The sequence below is a fragment of the Aspergillus aculeatus genome, assembly GCF_001890905.1.
Source record: "Aspergillus aculeatus ATCC 16872 unplaced genomic scaffold ASPACscaffold_8, whole genome shotgun sequence".
NCBI classification, from domain to species: Eukaryota; Fungi; Ascomycota; class Eurotiomycetes; order Eurotiales; family Aspergillaceae; genus Aspergillus; species Aspergillus aculeatus.
Window position 1 is genome coordinate 153,413 of NW_017962983.1, and position 22,193 is coordinate 175,605.

The 22,193-nt window shown below is 34.8% G+C and overlaps 6 protein-coding genes across 6 annotated transcripts; 2 read left to right on the plus strand and 4 right to left on the minus strand.

Moving 5' to 3' along the window:
• Positions 1–13,937: 13,937 nt before the first annotated feature.
• Positions 13,938–14,852, minus strand: ASPACDRAFT_119185 (uncharacterized protein; the record flags this gene model as incomplete). The annotated part of the gene is made up of 1 exon (XM_020196228.1): positions 13,938–14,852. A coding segment is annotated over exon 1 (494 nt), but the record flags the coding sequence as incomplete, so codon positions are not given.
• A 310-nt stretch (positions 14,853–15,162) lies between these two features.
• ASPACDRAFT_43242 (glutathione peroxidase) lies at positions 15,163–15,742 on the minus strand (the record flags this gene model as incomplete). The annotated part of the gene is made up of 2 exons (XM_020201217.1): positions 15,163–15,638; positions 15,703–15,742. 2 exons carry the CDS (start codon positions 15,740–15,742, stop codon positions 15,163–15,165), a joined length of 516 nt encoding a protein of 171 aa, XP_020055959.1.
• A 406-nt stretch (positions 15,743–16,148) lies between these two features.
• Positions 16,149–17,340, plus strand: ASPACDRAFT_43243 (zinc-binding alcohol dehydrogenase family protein; the record flags this gene model as incomplete). The annotated part of the gene is made up of 2 exons (XM_020201218.1): positions 16,149–16,729; positions 16,797–17,340. The coding sequence occupies 2 exons, from the start codon at positions 16,149–16,151 to the stop codon at positions 17,338–17,340; spliced, it is 1,125 nt and encodes a 374-aa protein (XP_020055960.1).
• Positions 17,341–17,664: 324 nt separating this feature from the next.
• On the minus strand, positions 17,665–18,229 carry ASPACDRAFT_43244 (EthD domain-containing protein; the record flags this gene model as incomplete). The annotated part of the gene is made up of 2 exons (XM_020201219.1): positions 17,665–17,994; positions 18,071–18,229. The coding sequence occupies 2 exons, from the start codon at positions 18,227–18,229 to the stop codon at positions 17,665–17,667; spliced, it is 489 nt and encodes a 162-aa protein (XP_020055961.1).
• A 343-nt stretch (positions 18,230–18,572) lies between these two features.
• ASPACDRAFT_60462 (alpha/beta hydrolase family protein) lies at positions 18,573–19,889 on the plus strand (the record flags this gene model as incomplete). The annotated part of the gene is made up of 1 exon (XM_020203558.1): positions 18,573–19,889. The coding sequence occupies one exon, from the start codon at positions 18,573–18,575 to the stop codon at positions 19,887–19,889; it is 1,317 nt and encodes a 438-aa protein (XP_020055962.1).
• Positions 19,890–20,253: 364 nt separating this feature from the next.
• On the minus strand, positions 20,254–21,989 carry ASPACDRAFT_60463 (MDR family MFS transporter; the record flags this gene model as incomplete). Its single annotated transcript, XM_020203559.1, has 2 exons — positions 20,254–21,670; positions 21,745–21,989. 2 exons carry the CDS (start codon positions 21,987–21,989, stop codon positions 20,254–20,256), a joined length of 1,662 nt encoding a protein of 553 aa, XP_020055963.1.
• Positions 21,990–22,193: the final 204 nt, after the last annotated feature.

Genomic DNA, 22,193 nt, shown 5'->3' on the forward strand with positions numbered 1-22,193 from the left:
AATATTCTTCTACAGAAACTTCGGATTAAGACTTTAAATAGTACTGTTAAATATATATAAAATAATTATAATAAAAGTTTTAAAGCTTCTTCTAATATTTTAAAAATTTTTAAAAAAATATATTTTAGAAGTTCTTTAAAAAAAGCTAATACAAACGGTATATAAAGATCTTTTTTAAAAATTTTTTATAAAAAATTAATTTAGACAGCTTTTAAAAGTCTTCTTTCAGTAATAGCTTATTATATTAATTTTTTATTATAAATTCGGAAGATTATATAATTTATAAATATAAATTCTTAATACTATAAGAAGTTTTAATTTATTTAATAATTTAAATCTGATTTAATTTATTATTTTTTTTTTAAACTGCAAAACCTGCTGGAATTTAATTTATTTTATAATTTACTAGATATTTAATTTTTATTAAATAATTAAAAGTTTTACTTAATACTATAAGTATGGCAATATTAATTATTTTTATTCTATTATAATTAAATAGAAATAGATAGAATATTTTTTTAAGTTTTTATACTTCTTTTTTTTTATATTTTATCTATTTAAAAATAGTAGGCCTACTGTTTATAAAATCTGTAATATTTATAATAATCTTTTTAATTATTTAGATTACTTAATCAACCGACTGATAAAAAAGCAGATATTTTAAAAAAAGAAGATTTTTAAAAATTTATATAATATATATTAGAAGCTCTGAAAGTATTATTATTAAATCTATTAAATAAAAGACTATATTTATATAATTATAATTATTTTAAATCTGATATTAAAGTTTAAAAAGTTTAAAAAAAATATATAGCTAAATAATAATATTAACTAATATTATAAATACCGAACTATTTTTAAAAAGATATTCTATTTTTATTATAGTTAGAATCCGACTATTAATATACTGTCGACAGTTTTCGGATTATTATTAGATTTAAATAAGATTTTTTATAATATTTTTAAATATCGAAGACTCTTATTTACAGCTGAGATATTTAAAGAATTTAAGATATATCTAAATATTAAAGATATATAATTTTTTTAAAATATTTTTAATTAAATTAATACTATTTTAAATATTATAGAGTATACTGATATTTTTATTTACTAAAAGTCCTACTATAATTAGTTTTCTATTTTTTATTAAATAATTAAAGATTTTCTTTCAGTTGTAATTAATAGTATTAATATTAAATATTTTTTTAATAATTTTTAAAATATCTGCTACTATTGTTGGAGCTGTTTCTATTCTAATATAATTAAAATAGTTATATTTTAAATATATACTAATTATTTTATTATTAATAAGAAGTATTAGAATATTTTTAATAATTTTAATCCAGATTTAATTATTTTTATACTTAAAAAGTAAAAAGAGGATGAGATGATTAATATTTTTTATATTAATAAAAATAAAAATATAAATAATTTTAAAAATAATTTTAAAAATAGATTATTATTAGTAATAGAAGAACTAGTCTTACCTAAGTTAAATATTATATATATTTAAATAAAAATAGAAATCTGATTTTTATAATTTTTATATTATTATAATCACCGTTCTGAACAGTATAAAAAGTAGTATATTATTATTAGTATATTTATTTAATAATAGATACTATTCTTTTTATATTAGACTTTTATTTTTTAGATAGAATAGATAGTATAGATAGAATAGATAAATAAAATTAAATAGATTAAGCAGATTAAATAGATTAAATAGATAAATAAAATTAAACAGATAGATAAAATTAAGTAGATAGATAAGATTAAACAGATAGATAAAATTAAATAAATAAATAAGATTAAATAGATTAAATAAATTAAGTAGATTAAATAGATTAAATAGGTTAAATAAATAGATGAGATTAAGCAGATCGAATAGATAAATTAAAATTAGAAAATATTATTATATTATAATTAAAAATATATTATATTTTATATATTATTTATATAAAAAAATATATATATTATAAATTAACCTACGGTTATTAATCTATCCGCTATATTTAATTTTTCTAACCGGCAGGTATAAACGGTTAAAGTAACAGTTATATCTTAATCTAATTTTAACTGTATAATTAAAAATTTTTATATTTTAATCTAACTGCCAGATTATAGTCAGATTAAGATTAAGATATAACAGTCAGATTAAGCCATTTTAGTTATATCTAATCTTTCTAACCAGCAGATATAAACAGTTAAAATAATAGTTATATTTTAATCTGATTTTAATCATACAGTTAAAAATTTTTTATATTTTAACCTAACCGCCAGATTATGGCCAGATTAAGATTAAGATATAACAGTCAGGTTAAGCCACTCTAACCCCATTAAAATATTAATATTAATATTTAAAAAAATAGATAATAATAAAAAGTTTTTAATCCGAAATTTTCTAATTAAATTCTGGATCCGAGAACTTTTTTAATTAAATAGTAACTATATAATATTATTTTATTAATTCAGATTAAATTAAAATATCTGCTATTTCTTTATTATAAACGTCGGTTTCGATCCGGATAGATTAAATTAGATTAAAGTAATAAAGAAGAAGAGCGGTTTAAAATATATTAATAAACCGATAAAATATCAGTCTTTTATTTAAAAATAAATAATATATTTTAGATTTTTTATTATTTTAACTTTCTTTTAGAAGATTTATTAAAAATAATACTAATAAAAAGAAGTTGCGAATAAATCTGCGGTAGAAGTTGTAAAATTCTAAAAAGATTTAAATTTTATAATAAATAATAGATAACAGCTATAAAATAATAGTTTTAATTTAATTAGAATCTATTATAATATTTGTAAATAAAATAATATATTTAAAAAATTTAATTTATTACTGAAAAAAATAGTATTTAAATAATTTAATATATAAATTAGCTTATTATAGTTGTATCAGCACTTTTTTTAATATATTTAGTATATTTATATTTTATTATTAAAAAAATAAGAATATCGTCTAAATACGCAATGCAAATAATATTAAGAATATTATATAATATAGAATATATATAATTTTAAAAAAAACAGATATATTAGTTAAGCTAAATAATATTATTATATACTTAAAATAACTGTAATATATACAAAACACAGTCTTCTATTTATCTTTTTTTTTAATATAAATTTAATAATAAGTATTTTAAATATTAATTTTACTAAAGTATTTGTATCCGGTAAGATAATCTAAAATCTTAGAAATTAAAAATAATAAATATTAATTTTTTACTATAACTTTATTAAATTTACGGTAATCTATATATAGTTGCAGACTTTCATCTTTTTTTAAATATAAAGAGAATAGAAGCTTCTATAAGACTTTTAAATAAATATATTCTTTTATTTATAGTATTTTAATCAATATAATTTTTAAGTACTGAAAGTTTTTTTTTTTAAAAAAAATAGATAGATCTAAACAAAGGTAATTCGTCTTCAAAAAGATTAATAGTATAATTCTTATTATAGTATTTTAAAAGTATTTTAAATTAATTAGATAAAAAGATATTAGTAAATTTAATTAACTTTAATAAAATAAAATTATTTTAATAGTATTGTAATAATTTATCATCTTCGGAAAGCTATAATTCTTCTAATACTTTAATAATAATATAAATATAAATATGATTTCGGTAAGTTTTAATAAACTTCTAAAAATTTAATTTATAAATTTTATTAATTTAAACCACTATTGCTTATTCTATAAAAATAAATAAATCTTATAACCGAATAGAATAATTATAGAAAGTAATATAGAGGCGTTTTGAAGAATAATAATATAAAATCTAATAAAATAATATTATATTTTTTTTTAAATTAATAATATTTAATAGAATATTTTATATATTATAGCTGGTAACAGCAGTGTGGTTAATTGCTTCCAGCTGGAGTAGATATTTTAATAATTTTAAAAAAATATTATTATATAAACTAAATATTAATTAAATTATATATTATATAATTATTAATATTAGTATAGACTTTTCTAATATAGAATATCCATACTAGTATCAATATTTTATTAGCGGTTTCTATTTTATAATATAGAGCTGAGATAAAAAAATTAGTCTTAGTTTATTCTATTTTTCTATATTATTTTTTTTAGCTTATAATTTTTAAATTTGAATTAATTTTTTTTTTAAAGACATCAGTTGGTAAGATGCTTAGTACTATTATATAAAAAATATTATAAAATTTTTTTAGTTAGATTAGAATAATTAGTTTTAAAATTAAAAGATTAAAAATTCTTATAGAACTGTAGCCGTTTTTATAATATATTAGATCTGTTAGGTTTCTATTTATATTTTTACTACTGTATATATAAATTCTAATAATAAATAATAAAAGCTACTATCTTATTTCGCTCTTCTAGCAGTTGGTATATATATTTCTCAATATAATAATTAAAATTAAAAAGCAGTTTTATAAAAAAAATATAGCTATATTTTTTATCAGTAGCTTTAAAAAAATATTATTTTAAAATATTAAAATAAATATAAAACTTATAAGAATTTTATTTATTTTATTACCGAGCTCTTTCTAACTAACTTATTATATTAAATTTAAAAATAGCAGCGTTTCGGATAAAAGAAAATATTTATTTAAAAAAAACAGACTATAAATAGTTAATATTTTTTTTAATTTAAAAATAGTTTTTTAAAATAATAATATTATTTCTGCCGACAGGTCGTATTTATATAATTTATAGTCTTAAAAATTTTACAGTAATTATTATAAAATTTAAATAATATCTTCTAAAAGTTATAATCTAAATTATAAAACCACTTCTAATATTTTTATATATTAAAGAAAAGTTCGAATTGCGGGATATCTTTAATCTTAATATTTATTTTAAATTTATTTAAAAAAAAGTTTTCTGTTGCTGATTTAATACTAATTTAATATTATTATATTAAATTTTTTATTATAATTCAATAATTTATTTTTATAACTGCTGATAATTTTATAATTAATTAATAATATTCCTAACTGCAGTAAGATCCTCTACTGAAGAGTCTAATAATATAAGTAATAATTTATTAATAGTAGAAAAAATTTCCGATTTCGAACTGCTGTTTAGATTTAAAAATTACAGTAATATATTATATTTTATAAATAACTAAAAAAAAATTAGAATTGTAAAGAAAAAAGAAGTCAGTTAGATATAGAATAGTAGCAGTTTATTAATTTTAAAACTAATTCTTATTATTTTAAAAATCTAATAAGATCCTAGAAGTTAAATACTGAAGGAGATCTGAATTATTGATATTATAACCGTTGTACGGAGGATGTGTAGATAGATTGTTAACAATCCGCTATAATTACAGGGGTTATCTATAATACTAAAAAACAGTTTTATTTCAAAAATTAAAAGTATTATTATTAAAATAATAGATACCGCCGAGGAGCCTATTAATAAGAAGTTTTAAATATCAGTTAAAAAAATAAGAACTTTCCAGCAACCAGAATATATAAAATTAGATTTAAAAAGGATTTTTAACGGGCTCAGGAGAATAATAAATAAAGCTAAATAAATTATACTACTTATAATACAGAAGTATAATTAATAGTAATATACTAATAGAAGAATAATAAATAGTAGAACTATTAAAAACAGAAGACCATATTTCTTAGATTTTTTTTAATTATAACTGGTCCTCAGCTCGGGCCGATACTACATCCGATATTAAATAACTTACCAAGTCCAAATTTATCGAACTATAGTATAAGAAATTAAAAATAATCCGAACACTCAAATTATCTTAACTTATAATTTATTAATCCTATCTATAATTAATACCCACGTCTTCTGATTTATTAGCTATATAAATATCAAATATAATAAATATTATTTCTATCAGATATCGATGATTGCCTTCTATCTCAAATATTCAGCTTACAATTTAATAAATAAAGAAAATCAATCTCTAGATACATTTCTGTGTCCTAATACAAATACTATAATATATAATTCTAATAATAGATGAGGTAGGAATCCCCGCCTTCTTCAATATACCATAGAGCTGGCTATAACTAATTAAGTTAAGTAAGAATTATCCTTATCATTCAGCTATACTAATTTAATAATAAATTTAATATTAGTATTAACCGACAATAGCTGTATTCTTCTTTTAAATTATTCTTCTTCCGAACTTTTACTTTTATTTAATATACAGCAGCTGATCTTTCGAAATCTTTAAAATATTATATTTGTTACAGGACGGATGGATTGTGCTAATCGAAATGTGCCTTAGAATAACAAGAAATAGCTGAAGAGCTATTTTATCTGTTCGTACGAAATTTCTTTATGTATGTACTAAGCTAGCGCTAGTTTAGTATGTAGCGTGTGAGGCCTCAGGTACTAACAGATGCCTGAAGCTGAGCTCTATATCAGAGTCTTAGTCCCATAACAGAAGCCCCCCCCTCTCCTTCTTGTCTTTCTTCTGTAGCTTCTGTTCGTACGAACGATTGTTCAGGGTCCAAGGCGTACTGTTCCTTTCGTCGCCGAGGGGCGGGCATAGCAGCGGCTATACTTATTGGTCGTACGGCAGATCTTAGAGGATATTAGCGGATAAGATGTCCGTCCCGCCCGCAATAAAGACAGTAATCTGCTTTACATCTTTTCTATATTTTACTGGGCGTCATCTATTAAGTCTGTTTCTAAGGATTATTAATAATTATACAGAAGTAGTATCTTTTTTATTATACAGCGGCTATTTAAATAGATTTCTACTCTATTAGTTCAGGGCTCAGTTTGCATCGCGCCGGTACGGTTTTAATATAGCTTTCTTTAAAAAAAAATATTCTATTAAAATTATAATTTATACAGTGTAGTTGGTTGCAATAATTTTTATATATAGATTTTTAAATAATTCCAACTAATCTTTTAATAAATCTTTAATTTATTATAATATTTAGTATAATTTTCTTCTATTTATCCGACTAATTGTACCCTCCTACTTATAGTAGAGCTTTATTAAAATCGTTTAAAAATTCTTCTAATTCTATTCTTTTTTATTTTATTATATTTACCCGGTTTAGAGCTTTTTATTATATATTAAAGTTTTTAAATACTTTATTTATTACTATAAATATATTCTTAAATTATATTATTTTAATATTTTAAAATTTAATTTAAAAAAGTATCTGCTGTACTGCCCGTCTGTATAGTCAACTGTAAATATAAAAAACTTATTTTAATCCGGTAAAATAGTAATTTCTGTTAATTATAAATTTTATATATATATTTAATTTAAATAATTTATAGTTGTATTTATTTTTTTTATTAAACAGTTCTATATCGAAGTACTGAAGACGGAATCTGTAATTCGGCTTATATAATTATTATAGAAGATTTTTTTCTAATTTACTATTAATAATAGAAGTTGTATTATAACTCTGTAATTTATTTATCTATTTTTTGAAAGTTAGTTTCTGTTTTACTATTTCTGTACAGAGACTGATTAGCTTTTATAAAAGAAGTTATATATTATTATATATAACTGTAGACGCTGCGGTCGGCTGCAGTTCTTTTTAATCTATTTATTTTATTATTCTAATAATTTTTTTAGTTCTATTTTATTTTATTTATATATCTAATCAGACTCTGTTTAGGATTTTTTTAAGAAGCTATTTTTAATATTACAGAACGGATGGATTATACTAATCGAAATATATCTTAAAATAAAAAGAAATAACTGAAGAGTTATTTTATTTATTTATAAAAAATTTTTTTATATATATACTAAGCTAGTGCTAGTTTAGTATATAGCATGCGAGGCCTCAGGCATCAACAGGTGCCTGAAGCTGAGCTTTATATCAGGGCCTTGGTCCCATAATAATATTTCTTTAAAAAGCGTTTTAGTTATCTATTACAACAGCGGAAAGAAAGCAAGAAAACAATTATTAAATTAAAATAAAATAAAATTTAAAAATATTTTATTAATAATAATATCTACTCTATTCCTCGCAAGCCTGCAGATCAGACTATTCAGTTAATATAAATTTTACAGCTGTAAGATTTATAGTAAGCTGCTTATAACCAGCTTAATAATTATTAGTAAAATATTCTTTTAATTAAAAAGATTTTAATCACGCCGGGTAACAAAAAAAATATTTTAAAAATTTAATTAATTAAATTATTATAACAACTGAAGAAGAATATAAAAAGTATTATTAAACAGCTGATTAAATAATTTAAAAGACTTTACAGAAAATTTTTAATATAGTATTATTATTTAAAAATATTATAGATATAGTAGCTGTACTCGATCCGACGCAGCATACAGCTAGTATATAAAATATTATTTTATTTAATTTAATAGTATATATATAATTAGAAAGATTAAAAGTTGCTGCTGATATTTTAATTAATTAATATACTAGTTAGTAAAAAAATACTTTAAATCCCGCGATTTTCTATTTAAATTATTAGAATATCTGACAGATGTTTTAATATATAGTACCGTTATTAAATAGAAATTCTATAAGAAAATAAAAAATATTTCTGATAATTATTTTATTAAAAATATATTAATCAGACTTTATAAAGCTATCTTATATTATATAGTCTAGATATATAAATTTTAGAAAGTAAGTATCGGAGAAAAAATATATAATACAGTAACTAATAGTCTTCAGCAATTATTTATTATATTTAAAATTTCGATTAAAAATAAAAGAATTAAATTAAATAAATAAATCAGATTAATTAATTATTTTAACAGTACAGAAGAAGCAGAAAATATTTTATATAAAATTAATAAATTAGCCGATTTTTTAAAAAGATTTTTTAAATATTCTGATTTTAAAAGCTTATTAGTAGCGGAAGGAGTATTTTTCAACTTTTATATTTATCAGTATAAAAATTACTGTCTTTTAAATATTAGAATAGATTTTTTTAATTATATTTTAATATAGGTTCAGTTATAAAATTAATTTATTTTCTGACTAAAAAATATAGCGGGAACTGATAAATCTACTATTATATATACTATTACTTAATTTTTTTAAAATTAAAAGTTTTTAAATATTAATTTTTTTTAAATAAAATAAAGCCGACTGTAATAATGTAAAGCGCTTTATATTAACTCTTATATATTAATTAATTATTAAATACTAAGAATTAGATTTCGATGTCTTTAATATAATAAAGAATAATTCAGATATTATATTTAAATTTTTTAATATATAGTTTAAAAAACTTTTTTATTAGTTATTCTAAAAGCTGTCTACTAGCTAATTTATAATAATTGTAATTATTATTAATACTTTAGACGAGTGTGACGAAAATAAGAACTAATAATTTATTTTTAATTATTTATTTAAAATATAAAAAATTAAATCTGTATATTTTTAAATATTTTTAACCAGCCGATCTGAACTTTCTGTTTATAATAGCTTTAATAAAAATAAGAATTACTACAATTTAATTCTTTAAAAGCTTTTTAAATCTGTGATTAAATATAATATTTATTTTTTTTTAAAAGTAAGTTTTTAACTATATAAAAAGAATACTTACTATTACCCGACTGGTCCGAAAGTAAGAAAATTAAAAAATTAATAGTAATAGTTATTTTTTTATTTATTTTTGCAGCTACGATTTACTGTTTTATTAAAAAAAGAAAATAGTATTCAGAACATCAGTTTAAAAAATTTTTTAATAGTATAAATATATCTTCAGCAGATAAAATAGTATAAATATATATATTTATTTTAAGCCAGCTTCTTACTGGAGCTAATAAAAAAAATATATTAGCTAAAAAAAATTTTAATATATAATCGAAATTATTATTTTCTTAATTTTATCTTTATCTCTTTATACTCTCTCTCTGCTTATTAAATTTTTATTTAATAATATTAATAATCGCTTAAACAGATTCTATTTTATTTTTAGTATATTAATAAATTCTAAAGTACCAGTCCGGATTCTATACTTATTATTTTAAAACTATCTTTTAGATAAAAAATATCTATTTTATATTTCTAAATAAAATATATATAGTAGAATTATTTTATATTATCTCCGGCTTATAAAAATATAGTTTAAAAAGAATATATATAAACTGTAAAATTATAGAATATAATAAAAAAATATTAAAATTAAGATTATTAAAGATTATATTACTGCTGATATATAATATATCTATTAATACTAGATTTATTATTTAAAATAAAATAAAAATCAGATTTTAAACTATAATATTTTTTATTTTTTTAAATTATTTTTTTACTGGTTGGAGATACTAGCTCTGATAACAGTAATATTAAAAACAGTAAGATTAATAAATATATTAAAATTAAAAATATATATAAGTTTATAGTTTACTGCTTTGAAAATTTATTAAATAATATCTAAATATAATTTAGCTCTGAATTATCTGATTTTTTATATAATATAGAAAGGTTTATTTATTAAAATAATTATATAATAATAAATACTCTATTATAAATCTACTATTCTAATTTTATATTTATACTAATTAAAAATATTATTCAACAGATATTTATTAGTAAAGTTAAAAATTAACTAATAGTTAGAACAGCAGTAGAAGATTTTTAAAGCTTAAATTTCTAAATATTTAAAAAATATTTTAAATTAGTTAATTTAATAGTCTTCTTATCTGACGGCTGTATACTAATATCGGTTTTAAATAATCAGATTATTAAACTCTGGAATACAGCTATAAATATTAAATAATATATACTGATCGGCTACTCCGGCTGGGTTGTATCGGTAGTCTTCTTACTAAACAGCTGTATATTAATATTAGTTTTATATAATAATATTATTAAGCTTTAAAATATAATTATAAATATTAAATAGTATATACTAACCGGCTACTTCCGGTCGGTTGTATTAGTAGCTTTCTTACCGGACAGCTATATATTAATATTAATTTTAAATAATCAGATTATTAAATTTTAAAATATAATTATAAATATCGAATAATATATACTAATCGGTTATTTTAAAGCAGTTATATCGATAGACTTCTTATCAAACAGCCGTATACTAATATTAATTTTAAATAATAATATTATTAAGTTTTAAAATACAGTTATAAATATTAAATAGTATATACTAATCGTCTATTTCGGCTGGATTGTATTGATAGTCTTCTTACCGGACGGCTGTATACTAACATCAGTTTTATATAATTAGATTATTAAATTTTAAAATATAGTTATAGATATCGAGCAGTATATACTGACCGACTACTCCGGCTGGATTATATTAATAATTTTTTTATTAAACAGCTGTATACTGATATCGGCCTTGGAGAATAATATTATTAAGTCCTGAAATATAATTATAGATATTAAATAATATATACTGACCGGCTATTCTAATTAGATTATATTAGTAGTTTTTTTATCGAATAGCCGTATACTAATATCGGTCTTATATAATTATATTATTAAATTTTAAAATACAGCTATTAATATTAAATAATATATATTAATCGGTTATTTTAATTAAATTATATTAATAGTCTTCTTACTGAACAGTCATATACTGGCGTCGGTCTCAGACAACTAGACTATTAAATTTTAAAATATAATTATAAATATTAAACAGCATACGCTGATCGGCTATTTTAATTAGATTATATTAATAATCTTTTTATTGGACGGTCGTATACTAACGTCAGTTTTAAATAATTAGATTATTAAATTTTAAAATATAGTTATAAATATTAAATAATATATACTAATCAGCTACTTTGGCTCGGTTCTTTTAATAGTCTTCTTACTAAACAGCAGCTTAGTTATAAAGTAATTTACTTTCAGTTATTCTATTTCTATTACAGATTTTTAGATTTTTCTGCGAGGTAAAAGAGTTCTATAGCTTTCTTTTTACTATCGTTATTTTATATATTTTACTATTAAGAATACTATACTTATTCTTAGATTAAATAGTAGGCGTGTTTTAATTATAAGATTTAATTTTAAATAGAAGAATATCTATGTATGTATTCTACTTCAGTTTTTTATTTTCTAATCTCTTTTTAAAAGAAGAACCTGGAATATGCAATATTTTTATATTATTATTTAATAAGACTGTTCTGTAATTTTTAGAATATTTATAATCAGATTAGTTTACTATTTATATAAATCTAAATATTTCTATAGATTATTATATATAGTATATATTATTACAGTATACTGTAATCTTACAGAGTATTATTATTCTATCCGGCTTTCAGATTATATTTAATATAGTTTTATCTTGGGGCTGCTGAAACAATCGAAGAGTGTAGGTAGTGACTCCGGTATCCGGAAGCCCTGTATCCAAACCTTGTTTCTGCTGCGATGTTGCCGAGACCGGTTCGTAGCCGAATGCTCGAAGTTGAACTTGGGTCGCAGGCGATAGTTTTTCGAAGGCTTCGTTCCAGAGGTCTCGAGCTTATTATTTCTTATTGCGATGATCCTTCTTCAATAGTATGTGCGGATTTAACACCTCCTCTGCGACTTCTTCTTTTGCTACGTGACCGAGCGAGTGTTGGGTATCGTTGTGCTGGATGTGTTTGGGTAATGTTGCCGAGTTGTTTTGGAAGATATTCTGCGGTTGAAGGTTCTTAGAATAATCTCTTTCTTTCGGAGTCGAATCTCTACAGAGCACCAATAAGGTCGCGTTTTCTTTTGACTGCTGTTCTGTAGGCTGGTTGGGGTTGCGCCGTGTCCGGCTCGAACTTGTAGACCCACGATCGGCATTCGTCTTCTTATGCCATATACGATCCCAACCGTATGAGATCTTCTCTCTCAACCTCCTCATATTTACATGAACTCGTTTGGCGTAGGACCGGTTCTATGTAGCCAACAACAGACAGAGGCACTCGCTGTTAGAATCTCCCGTCGAGAAAAACTGGTTGTGAGTTGGCTTAGCCGTACGCGGGGCTTGTGCATTAGTTCCAAAGAACTAGTGTTTAGGTCGACTTGTAATTGGTGCGGACTCTCCACAGTATGTATGCCTTTTGCATTTCCTGGGGCGATCGGTTAATTGCGCCAGGTGTTCATAGCCTTCGATCGAATTTTCAAGCCGATCTGGTTTCCTACTATTGCGCTATTTGCCTTCGCAGACTTGAGGCCGGCGGATTTCAGTGTTGTTAGATCAAGATTGATAGTGCTGCTGAGAGTAAATGGTTCATATACACTTCAGGTTCCACGACCGAACATTTGCCCACACATTGCTGACCCTGTTCCAATTAGGTAAGCACATGCGATTAGACTAAAAAGCTTTCTTCTCACATTGAATGACGATAAAGATCTCAAATCTATCTACTGTAGATCCTTGTTATAACAGACCTTTATAAACGGAATTTCTTTTTGTACTGAACATCTTCGGCGGGGAACTTTCGCATCTTATACTACATACCTACCTATATTTGCGATCGGAAGTCGTTATACAAAAGATCCACTGTATTGATCTATTGATAGTTTGTTTTGTATAAAAGCAGAAAAAGGTATGCAAAGCAGTAACTTCTGATGTCCGCGGGTTTAAATGACACCCGTGGTAACAGACAGTATATTACATGCTGCACCAATACATCCCCTGTAAGCCAATGCATGGTAAAGTCATAGCCGATCGTAAGTTCTGGTATACTTACGTATCGACAGCTGGTCTCTCAGAAGCCCTGACTGAGATGCACGACCGTCGCTAGGGAGATCAAGATTTTCAAGGCTAATACTAGTCACTCGGCCTCGAGAATTGTAATTATCTTGAGAAGTGCATCCATGTCTATTCAAGCCTCCAGGTAACTTAGATCTTCTTACATCAAAAACTTTAACTTACCGAGCCCGCGACATATACTTGTGGTTTCCGAACGACGAGGCTGTGGCTCCCAATCCGAATCAACGCAACAAGATGCAGTATTTTCGATATGGCATTCTCACATTCAAATGTCACACTTCCTATACCGTGAAGAGCGTAAGAGTGATAAGTATATTGGGGATGTCCGTGTAGGATAGCTACTAAAATAGACTGTCATAGGCTTATTTGCCCATTCTCAAAAGTGAACTTCCACTACATACATTGCAAGGAATACAGCAATATGGAAAGCAAGCAAGAGAAACATGAGAGTGAGATGGTAGACAAGCGCATGCGAACGCGTAATCGTCAAAAGAGAGCAATTGATGCTTCTCCATCATCCGGTCGTTAGTGAGTGAGGGGTTTGAAGTGACAGAGTGATCCAGTAGGCAATTCTGCGTGCTCCTAGCCCCTAACTGACGTATTGGCTCCCCAGGAACACATGGAAGACAGGGAATTGTTCTCAGTTAAGTGCTTGGATAGCCCCCACCCCAAAGCACACCCACGCCCCCAGATCCACGGTCAACATGCGAAGGAAGTTCCACCACAGCCACCGCTCCAGATCGCGCGTGGAGTGGCCCTTGGAGTGGTCCTCGGTGATTGCGCGCACGATGGGCGCGACGACGGGCGCGTACAGGGCATGCCCGGCGGTCAGGGCGGCGCCGGCGACGTACCACCGCAGGGACTGCCGTTGGGCCAGCGAGGCCCGGTCGGTGACGAGGTTCATGCCGGCCGTCGCAAGCGAGACGCCCAGGAGGACGAGGACCCAGGTCACACCGCTGCGGAAAAAGGTCCGGAAGTAGGTGGGCAGGGAGCGATCGCTGGCGGCGCGGTTGGCGGGGTGCACGAAGGTGCGCAGGAAGAGGTTCTGGTCCCAGGCGAACCAGAGGCTGCAGGTTGAGCTCACGAGAGGAGCGAGACGGAGGGCGATCAGGGGTCCGAAAAATATACGGGAAGCCATCTTGGGGGTTGGAATTGAGATGGTTTGGCGGGAATGATTGATGTATCAAGATGTCCTGCGAAGGTACTAGGTTATGAATACTGAGCTAAGTCAAAGCAACCAAGCGTGGGTCCTGTGTTTTTAAAAGGTTTATGTGTCATACGATGTCGGGGATCATCGGGGAAAGTATAGTATAGCCCAGGAGAAAGTCTCCGAGACAACCATTTTTATTCGTATGCTTCTTGAGTCCTAAGGCTCAATGTTATTGATGGCGGGACGAGGAATGGTCGATTCACAGGCTTCAGACCTGAGCGACTTGGCCGGGGTCACAGACATAGAACATGCATATTCAAATTAAAACAGTCAATTCGACGACGTTATCTCAAGGGCTGAAGATTGCATATCAAAGTCGATCTCTCCCAGCCTTGATCTCGCGAACAATGGTGTCGGACAACGACTGTGGCTTCACCATGCTCCACCAACGCCCCGCAACCTGTCCATCAGCCGTGATGAGGAACTTCTCAAAATTCCACTTGATGCGCGTCAACCCAAAAATCCCCGGTTGCCTGTTCTTCATCCACGACCACAAGGGATCGGCGTTTGGACCATTCACGTCGACCTTGCCCAGGACCGGAAAGCTCACCCCGTAGTTCACCTGACAGAAAGTCTGGATCTCGTCGTTGGTGCCGGGGTCCTGGTTGCCGAACTGATTGCAAGGGAATCCGAGGACGACGAAATCGTTGGGGTACTCCGAGTTGATTTGCCGGTATAGATGCTCGAGTTCTTGGTACTGCGGAGTGAAACTGCATTTGGAGGCAGTGTTCACGACAAGGACGACTTTTCCCCTCAAAGTAGACAGGGGATAAGGCTTTCCTCTTTCTGTGTGAGTCTGCGTCAGTAGCAATAAGATTGAGTAGCCAGCACAAGAATCGGGTATACACACTGTCCAGGGGGCTGAACTGGTAGAACATTTCAGACGCCATGGGGTCAGTTTGCGCCAGCTCTGTATTGGGTAGTTGTATCGGAAGTTCAGAAAATGCTCGACAATCAGAGCGTGTAGATCGCGGTTCAACGCCTCCATGTTAGGGCAGGAGTCCGGCTCCGTTCGCTGGATAAATTCGGGGCGGATTCGCGGACTTTCGGGGCATGTTCGGGAGGCAAACCCCCCCTTATCCCGGAGACATTTTGCATGCCCGGAATTTCACATACTCGGCGAGCTCGACACCTCAATATGAGGCGGGAACGGCCATCTAATGTTTGAAGAGTCATATGGTCTATAATGTATTGATTAGCCCACGAGCCTAGGTCTTTCGACTTGATCGACTGATAACTTCATCTCAACTGCAACCACTACCACTCTCCAGGAGACCAAGTCTCCCCACAGATACAATGGGCTACAAACTCCACGAACCCACACAATCCTTCACTATCCCCCGCGTGCAACGCGCGATTGTATGCCTGCCCAATGGTCAACTGGGCCACGTCCGCGACGCGCCCGTCCCCCCATTAGCTCCGGACATGGTGCTGGTGCGCACGGCTGCGGTGGCGCTGAACCCGACGGACCACAAAATGGTCGCGAACTTCCCGACCACCGGCGCGATCTCCGGGTGTGATTTTGCTGGCACGGTCGTGGCTGTCGGGGATGCAGCGACCGAGCGATTCAAGGTTGGGGACCGAGTGTGCGGTGGCGTGCATGGGGCCAACCCCATCGACCCCGCGGTGGGCGCCTTTGCCGAGTACGTCGGCGCCACCGCAGACATTCTGGCCCTCGTGCCTCGGGACCTGTCCCTGACCGATGCCGCGGCGATCGGCGGCGCGGGGCCAGCAACGATGGCGTTGGCGCTCGGAGATAAGCTGACGCTCTCGATCGATGCAGATGCAGCTCCCAACGGCCCAACGAAAGAGGAGTTTGTGCTGGTCTATGGGGGCAGTACCGCCACTGGGACGATGGCCCTGCAGCTTTTACGCCGGTACCAGGCCCTTGTATATCATTTGCCGAGAATGTAGATGTGACACTGACCATTGGATCCTCCGCAGAGCTGGGTATCGCCCGATCGCTACCTGTTCGCCCAAGAATGCGAGTCTCGTCCGCTCCTACGGTGCGGAGGCCGTCTTCGACTATCACACTGAGGACTGTGCCGCGCAGATTCGGAGCTACACCAGGAACACCCTCCGCTATGTTCTGGACTGCATCACCGAGCCGAGCACGGTCGACCTCTGCTTGAGGAGTATCGGGCGCGCGGGGGGCAAGTACTGCGGGCTCGAGGCGTTTTCCGATGAGTTACGGTCGCGTAAAGCTGTCTCTATGGACTGGGTCCTGGCGCTGAGCATCTTCGGCAGGGAGATCGCCCTCGACAAGGGCTACGGCCGGGAGGCCAATCCCAACCATCGGGCTCTGGGTCGGAAGATGTTCGAGAACGTCGAGCGGATGCTGCGGCACCACGAGTTGAGACCCCATCCGGTCCGGGTCATGGACGAAGCCTGGGAGGATATTCCTCAGGGCCTGGCTTTGCTACAAGCGAAGAAGGTTTCCGGCGAGAAGTTGGTGTATATTGTTGATCCGAGTCAGACAGGTATATAGTCTTTAGAGTGGGGCTACCTTCTCAGAAATCAAGAAATCATTCTAAGGGTATTAAGAATGAAACCACCTTCTTATACTCCTCTCTCTTTTTAATACGGGGTATATCCATATGTATCTGTGCGGTAACCAAAGCTGTGTTTAGGACTGATCTCAGGTCCAGTGCCAAACATCCGGATTGACTCACACGGGATGCATACACATGAACTGTGATATAGAAGATCGGGCTTTACAACCTACAACTAGAAACATAGAAAAATCTGCCTTCTTATTTTACTAAACCGTACGTCCAACCTCCCCAGCCCTTACTCATTCTATGATCAACAGCTAATAATACTTGGCCGCCGGCTTATCGGGCAATGCAATTGCAATGCGTTCCGCAAAGGGTGGATGCAGGGACTGTCCATCCGGCCCAATATTCACCAGCTTCCCATCCTGCAGAAAAACCTCCACCCAGGTGACAGCCACCGTTGTCGCGTCCAGGCGCACGAACTTCTCTGCATCCACATGCAGGGCCTTGAATTCCGCGTCCGCCGACACGGCCAGCAGAGCCGCCACGTCGGTGAAGTAATATTCGATGGTCACGTCGTGGTCGTCGATCTTCCAGGGGAGCTGCAGCCCGTGAGCCAGCTCGCGGGTGTGGCTGGTTCCGATCGCCTACATAATGATAAGCATAGTGGGTGCGAGTGGTGCAGGTGTACAAGGGAGCTCGTTGTGGGCAATCCGTACGCACCAGTTGGTAGTGGAGAATCCCATATTTCTCGTGGATCTTGGCCGCCTTGACGGCGTGATCGCTGGAGATGTAGGCGTAGAAGTCTTCCTCGGAGACCTCGGGGAGTTTGTAGTAAGATCCTGCGAGGCGGAGGACCTTTTTGTATTCGGTTTCAGACATGTTTGCTTGCGCGTTCGTGAATGTTGTTTCAGATACAGATGACAGGCGGACAGCGACGATAACGAGCGGATTGACAGGACGAGGCTGAACACCTTTCAGTTTATAAAGCAAAGCGCAACTGCCAAAGTCCTCCGAGATTGGAATACCTCCGACAGCGAAGGACGATTGTAAGTAACCGACCAAGTGAGACTCATTCCATTCCGATAGTCCTTCCCCGACTCGGCCTTACGCTGATGCAAAATGTCTCCGATACAAGAGCGAGTCAATCCATGACGCGACTTAATGAAGTAAACAGACCCTACTAGTATCCACCCCCTCTCTAAAACAGCCCTATGCCCTCAAGATGCACCAATTCTTCCCCTCGTCCTCCTTCTTTAACTTCGAATTTACGCGGGTAGTCGGCACCATCCCCTTCGGAGGCGCCGAGCTCGCGGAATGCCTCGACGCGGCCACGCAGATTACCGGCGATGACGCGGAGAGCTGGCATCGTGGCTGGCTGATCCAGGCCGAAAAGGCGCACGCCATCGCCCTAGAGGCGACGGAGCATGGCGATCGCCATGCGGCGCGCGACGCCTTCCTGCGCGCCGCCAACTACTTCCGCGCCAGCCAATACATGTTCAACGACCGGCGCGAGAGTCCAGACCCGCGCGTTCGCGAGCTCTTTGCCCGGAGCGTCCAGGCGTTTCACCGCGCGATCCCCCTCTTGGGCCACCGCACGCACATCCTCCAGGTGCCGTACCGCGAGGGGCATTTGCCGGGGTATCTCTTTCTCCCGCCGCTCCAGGGCGGGGACACCACGCGGCAGGAACCGGAGGCCACGGTTCCGGTGGTGGTGTGTATCAACGGCGCGGACTCGACATCGGAGGAGCTGTATCTGCTCTATGGGGCGAGTGGATGCCAGCGCGGATACGCGGTGCTGTTGGTCGACGGGCCGGGGCAAGGAGCCAGCTTGCACGAGACGGGGACAGCCATGCGCCCGGACTGGGAGCAGGTGACGAGGCCGGTCCTGGACTACGTCGAGCACCTGGCTCACGCGCATCCCGAGTGGCGCCTGGACCTCTCGCGGATCGCCCTGGCCGGCGTGTCCATGGGGGCGTACTATGCCCTGCGCGGCGCCGTGGACCCGCGCGTCACCGCGTGCATTGCCATTGATCCCTTCTACGACATGTTCGACCTGGCGACGTCGCGCATGCCCCCGTGGTTCATCCGCGCCTGGCTCGCGGGCTGGATCACCGACGGGGCGTTCGATGCCACGTGGCGCATGTTGTCGCGGTGGAATTTCCAGCTCAAGTGGGAGCTGACCCATGTCATGCGGATCTTTGGGAAGGAGTCCCCGGCGGCGGCGATGCGCGAGATGCAGCGGTATTCGCTGAAGGGGGATGGGAAAGTGGGAGAGTATCTTCGTCGAGTGGAATGTCCGGTGATGATCAGTGGGGCAGCGCAGACTATTTACACTGCGCCGGAGATCAGTACACTGAGAATTGCGCAGGCATTGGATCATTTGCCTGACGAGAGGCGACATCTCTGGATTGCAAGGGACGCGGGGGATGGGGGTTTGCAGGGCAAGGTTGGTGCGTGGCGTCTTCTCCAGCAGAAGGTGTTTCAATTCCTGGATGAACAATGGGACGTGAAGCGTAATATTGGAGACATACAGGGTTGAGCACAATATCAAGGGTATAACTCGCCGAGAGATCTCTGGGGCTTGACAAGGGTATAACTCGCCGAGAGATCTCTGGGGCTTGATATGTTGAATGATGATGATTCGTATTAAAATATCTAGGTACTAACTTTGCTTTGAGAAAAATAAATCAAAAACACTGAGCCATCCTCTTTTGCGACTATCAAACACTACTCCCTCGTGGCCCCCGCGCCCCCCCTCCCCCCTTCCCACCCCACCGCAGGGAGAAGTCTTTGCCATCTTTATGAGTGTGTGCCAGCAGACGGCTAACATGCAACTACAACGACATTGCTCGCGATTGACACCCAGCCTTCCTGTCACAAACTGAGTCTTCTGAACCAGCAGTTCAAGCAGGGGGCGAACTTCCATTCGCACCGTCCTTCGCCTCCTTCTCCTTCAACCCGTACTGCGTCTCCAGATGCGACCGCAACTTGATATTCTTCTCCAAGAAGCAAAGCAGAAACGACAGCCCGGAGAACGCGATGGAGACCTGCCACACCACCCGAAGGCTGCGGGAATACACATCGATGGTCTCCGACCGCACCTGGGTGGGGAGTGCACTGATGGTCGCACTCGAGGCGTACGAGTACGCATTACCCCCGCTCAGCATATTTCGTACCGTGCTATCGCTGATCGACGAGGCATACTTGTCGAATTGATTGTTGAAAATGGCGGCAGGCACGGACAGGCCCCAGATGATGCCGAAGCTGCGGACAAAGGCCCAGAGAGCGGTAGAAGTCGCCGTGTCTTTCTCCTCGAGCCCGGCCTGGACCGCGGGAAGGAGAACGGGCATGATGGTCCCGGCGCCGAATGCGGCGACCATCTGCGTCAGCGTCCACGCTGCGGTGGAGGAATCGGGGCCTAGCACCGTGAAGGTGCCGAGGCCGATGGTGAGAAGGGCAAAGCCGGCGATGTGTAGCAATTTGTAGTTGCTGGTCTTCGAGAGAATGGCACCTGACACGCCGGCAACGGGGATCATCGAGATCACGGTTGGGAGAAGTTGTACGCCGGAGCGTTCTGGGGACGACTGTAGCACTGCCTGAAAGTAGACCGGAAGCATGTAAAGGATCCAGAAGCTGAGAAGGCCGTGCATGAAGGTATTGAAGAACGCGATAATTGAAGTACGGTTGTTGAACAGTCGCAACGGGGTGGTCGGTTCTTTCACAAATGGAGTCGCTTGGTACAGGACGAACGCCGGAACGCCCAGGAGGCCGATAATCAGCGGGGCGAGGACGTGGCCGGATGACCAAGGATAACGCGTGCCGCCCCAACTGAGCGCAATCAGAATTGATACAATTGCACCGACGAGCAGCAGGTTCCCGAGGTAGTCCAAGCGCTTCAGCTTCGTCCCAATGGACATCTCGCGGTTGTAGTTCACTTGCAGGAAGAGGATGAGTAGAACTAGACCTAACCCTCCAATAGGAAGATTGAGGTAGAAGACCCATCGCCAGGTCGTGTTGCTGACAATGGCGCCGCCGATGAATGGGCCCAGTGAAGTACCGACGGCAAAGACGACGAATAGCAGTCCAATGTATGCGCCTCGCTGCGTCAGGGGGACCAGGTCGCAAATGATGAGATCGATAAGCATATTAATTCCGCCGCCTCCAACACCTTGGACCGCACGACCAGCGATTAGCATGGCCGCGCTCGAGGCACCGCCACAAATACCACTGCCGAGGATGAAGAGGACGACGGAGAAGATCATCGGATAGCGGCGACCGAAAACATTGGCGAGTTGCCCGTAGAGCGGCTGAAAGGCTGCGCTATACAAGAGAGAACAAATTAGACTCTGAAATCGATGGGACAGGCGTGTGCAATAGAGGTATCTCGCACGTACGTGGTCAAGAAGTAGGCGTTGGATACCCAAGGATAATTGTCGCCAATGTGTAGGTCCGCGACAATGGTAGGAAGAGCCGTGGATGTGACGGTTCCTTCGAGAGCGGCCAGCAAAGAAGTTACACACAACGCACCAAAGACCAGCCAGAACCGAAGGTCGTGGTTGAAGCTCAATTTGGGCGCATCGCTCAAGGCCTCTGCTGGCGGCGTGTCAACCGAGTCGGAACGACTGTTGTTCGGTTCCATGGCGTTGTTCGGTGAATCGCAATTGCAAGTCGGAGTGTGTAATGGTAGAAGATATGAAGGAGGTGTGACTGAAGAAAAACGAAGGAGAGGAAACTTTGCGAGCGATGCATCGCCGCGGTCTTTTTGAGCTGTTCGGAGACATTTCGCAGAGTTGTTTGGTTTGCGAGTCCGAAAGCCGCGGTTGGGGTTTGGCAAAATGTCCCC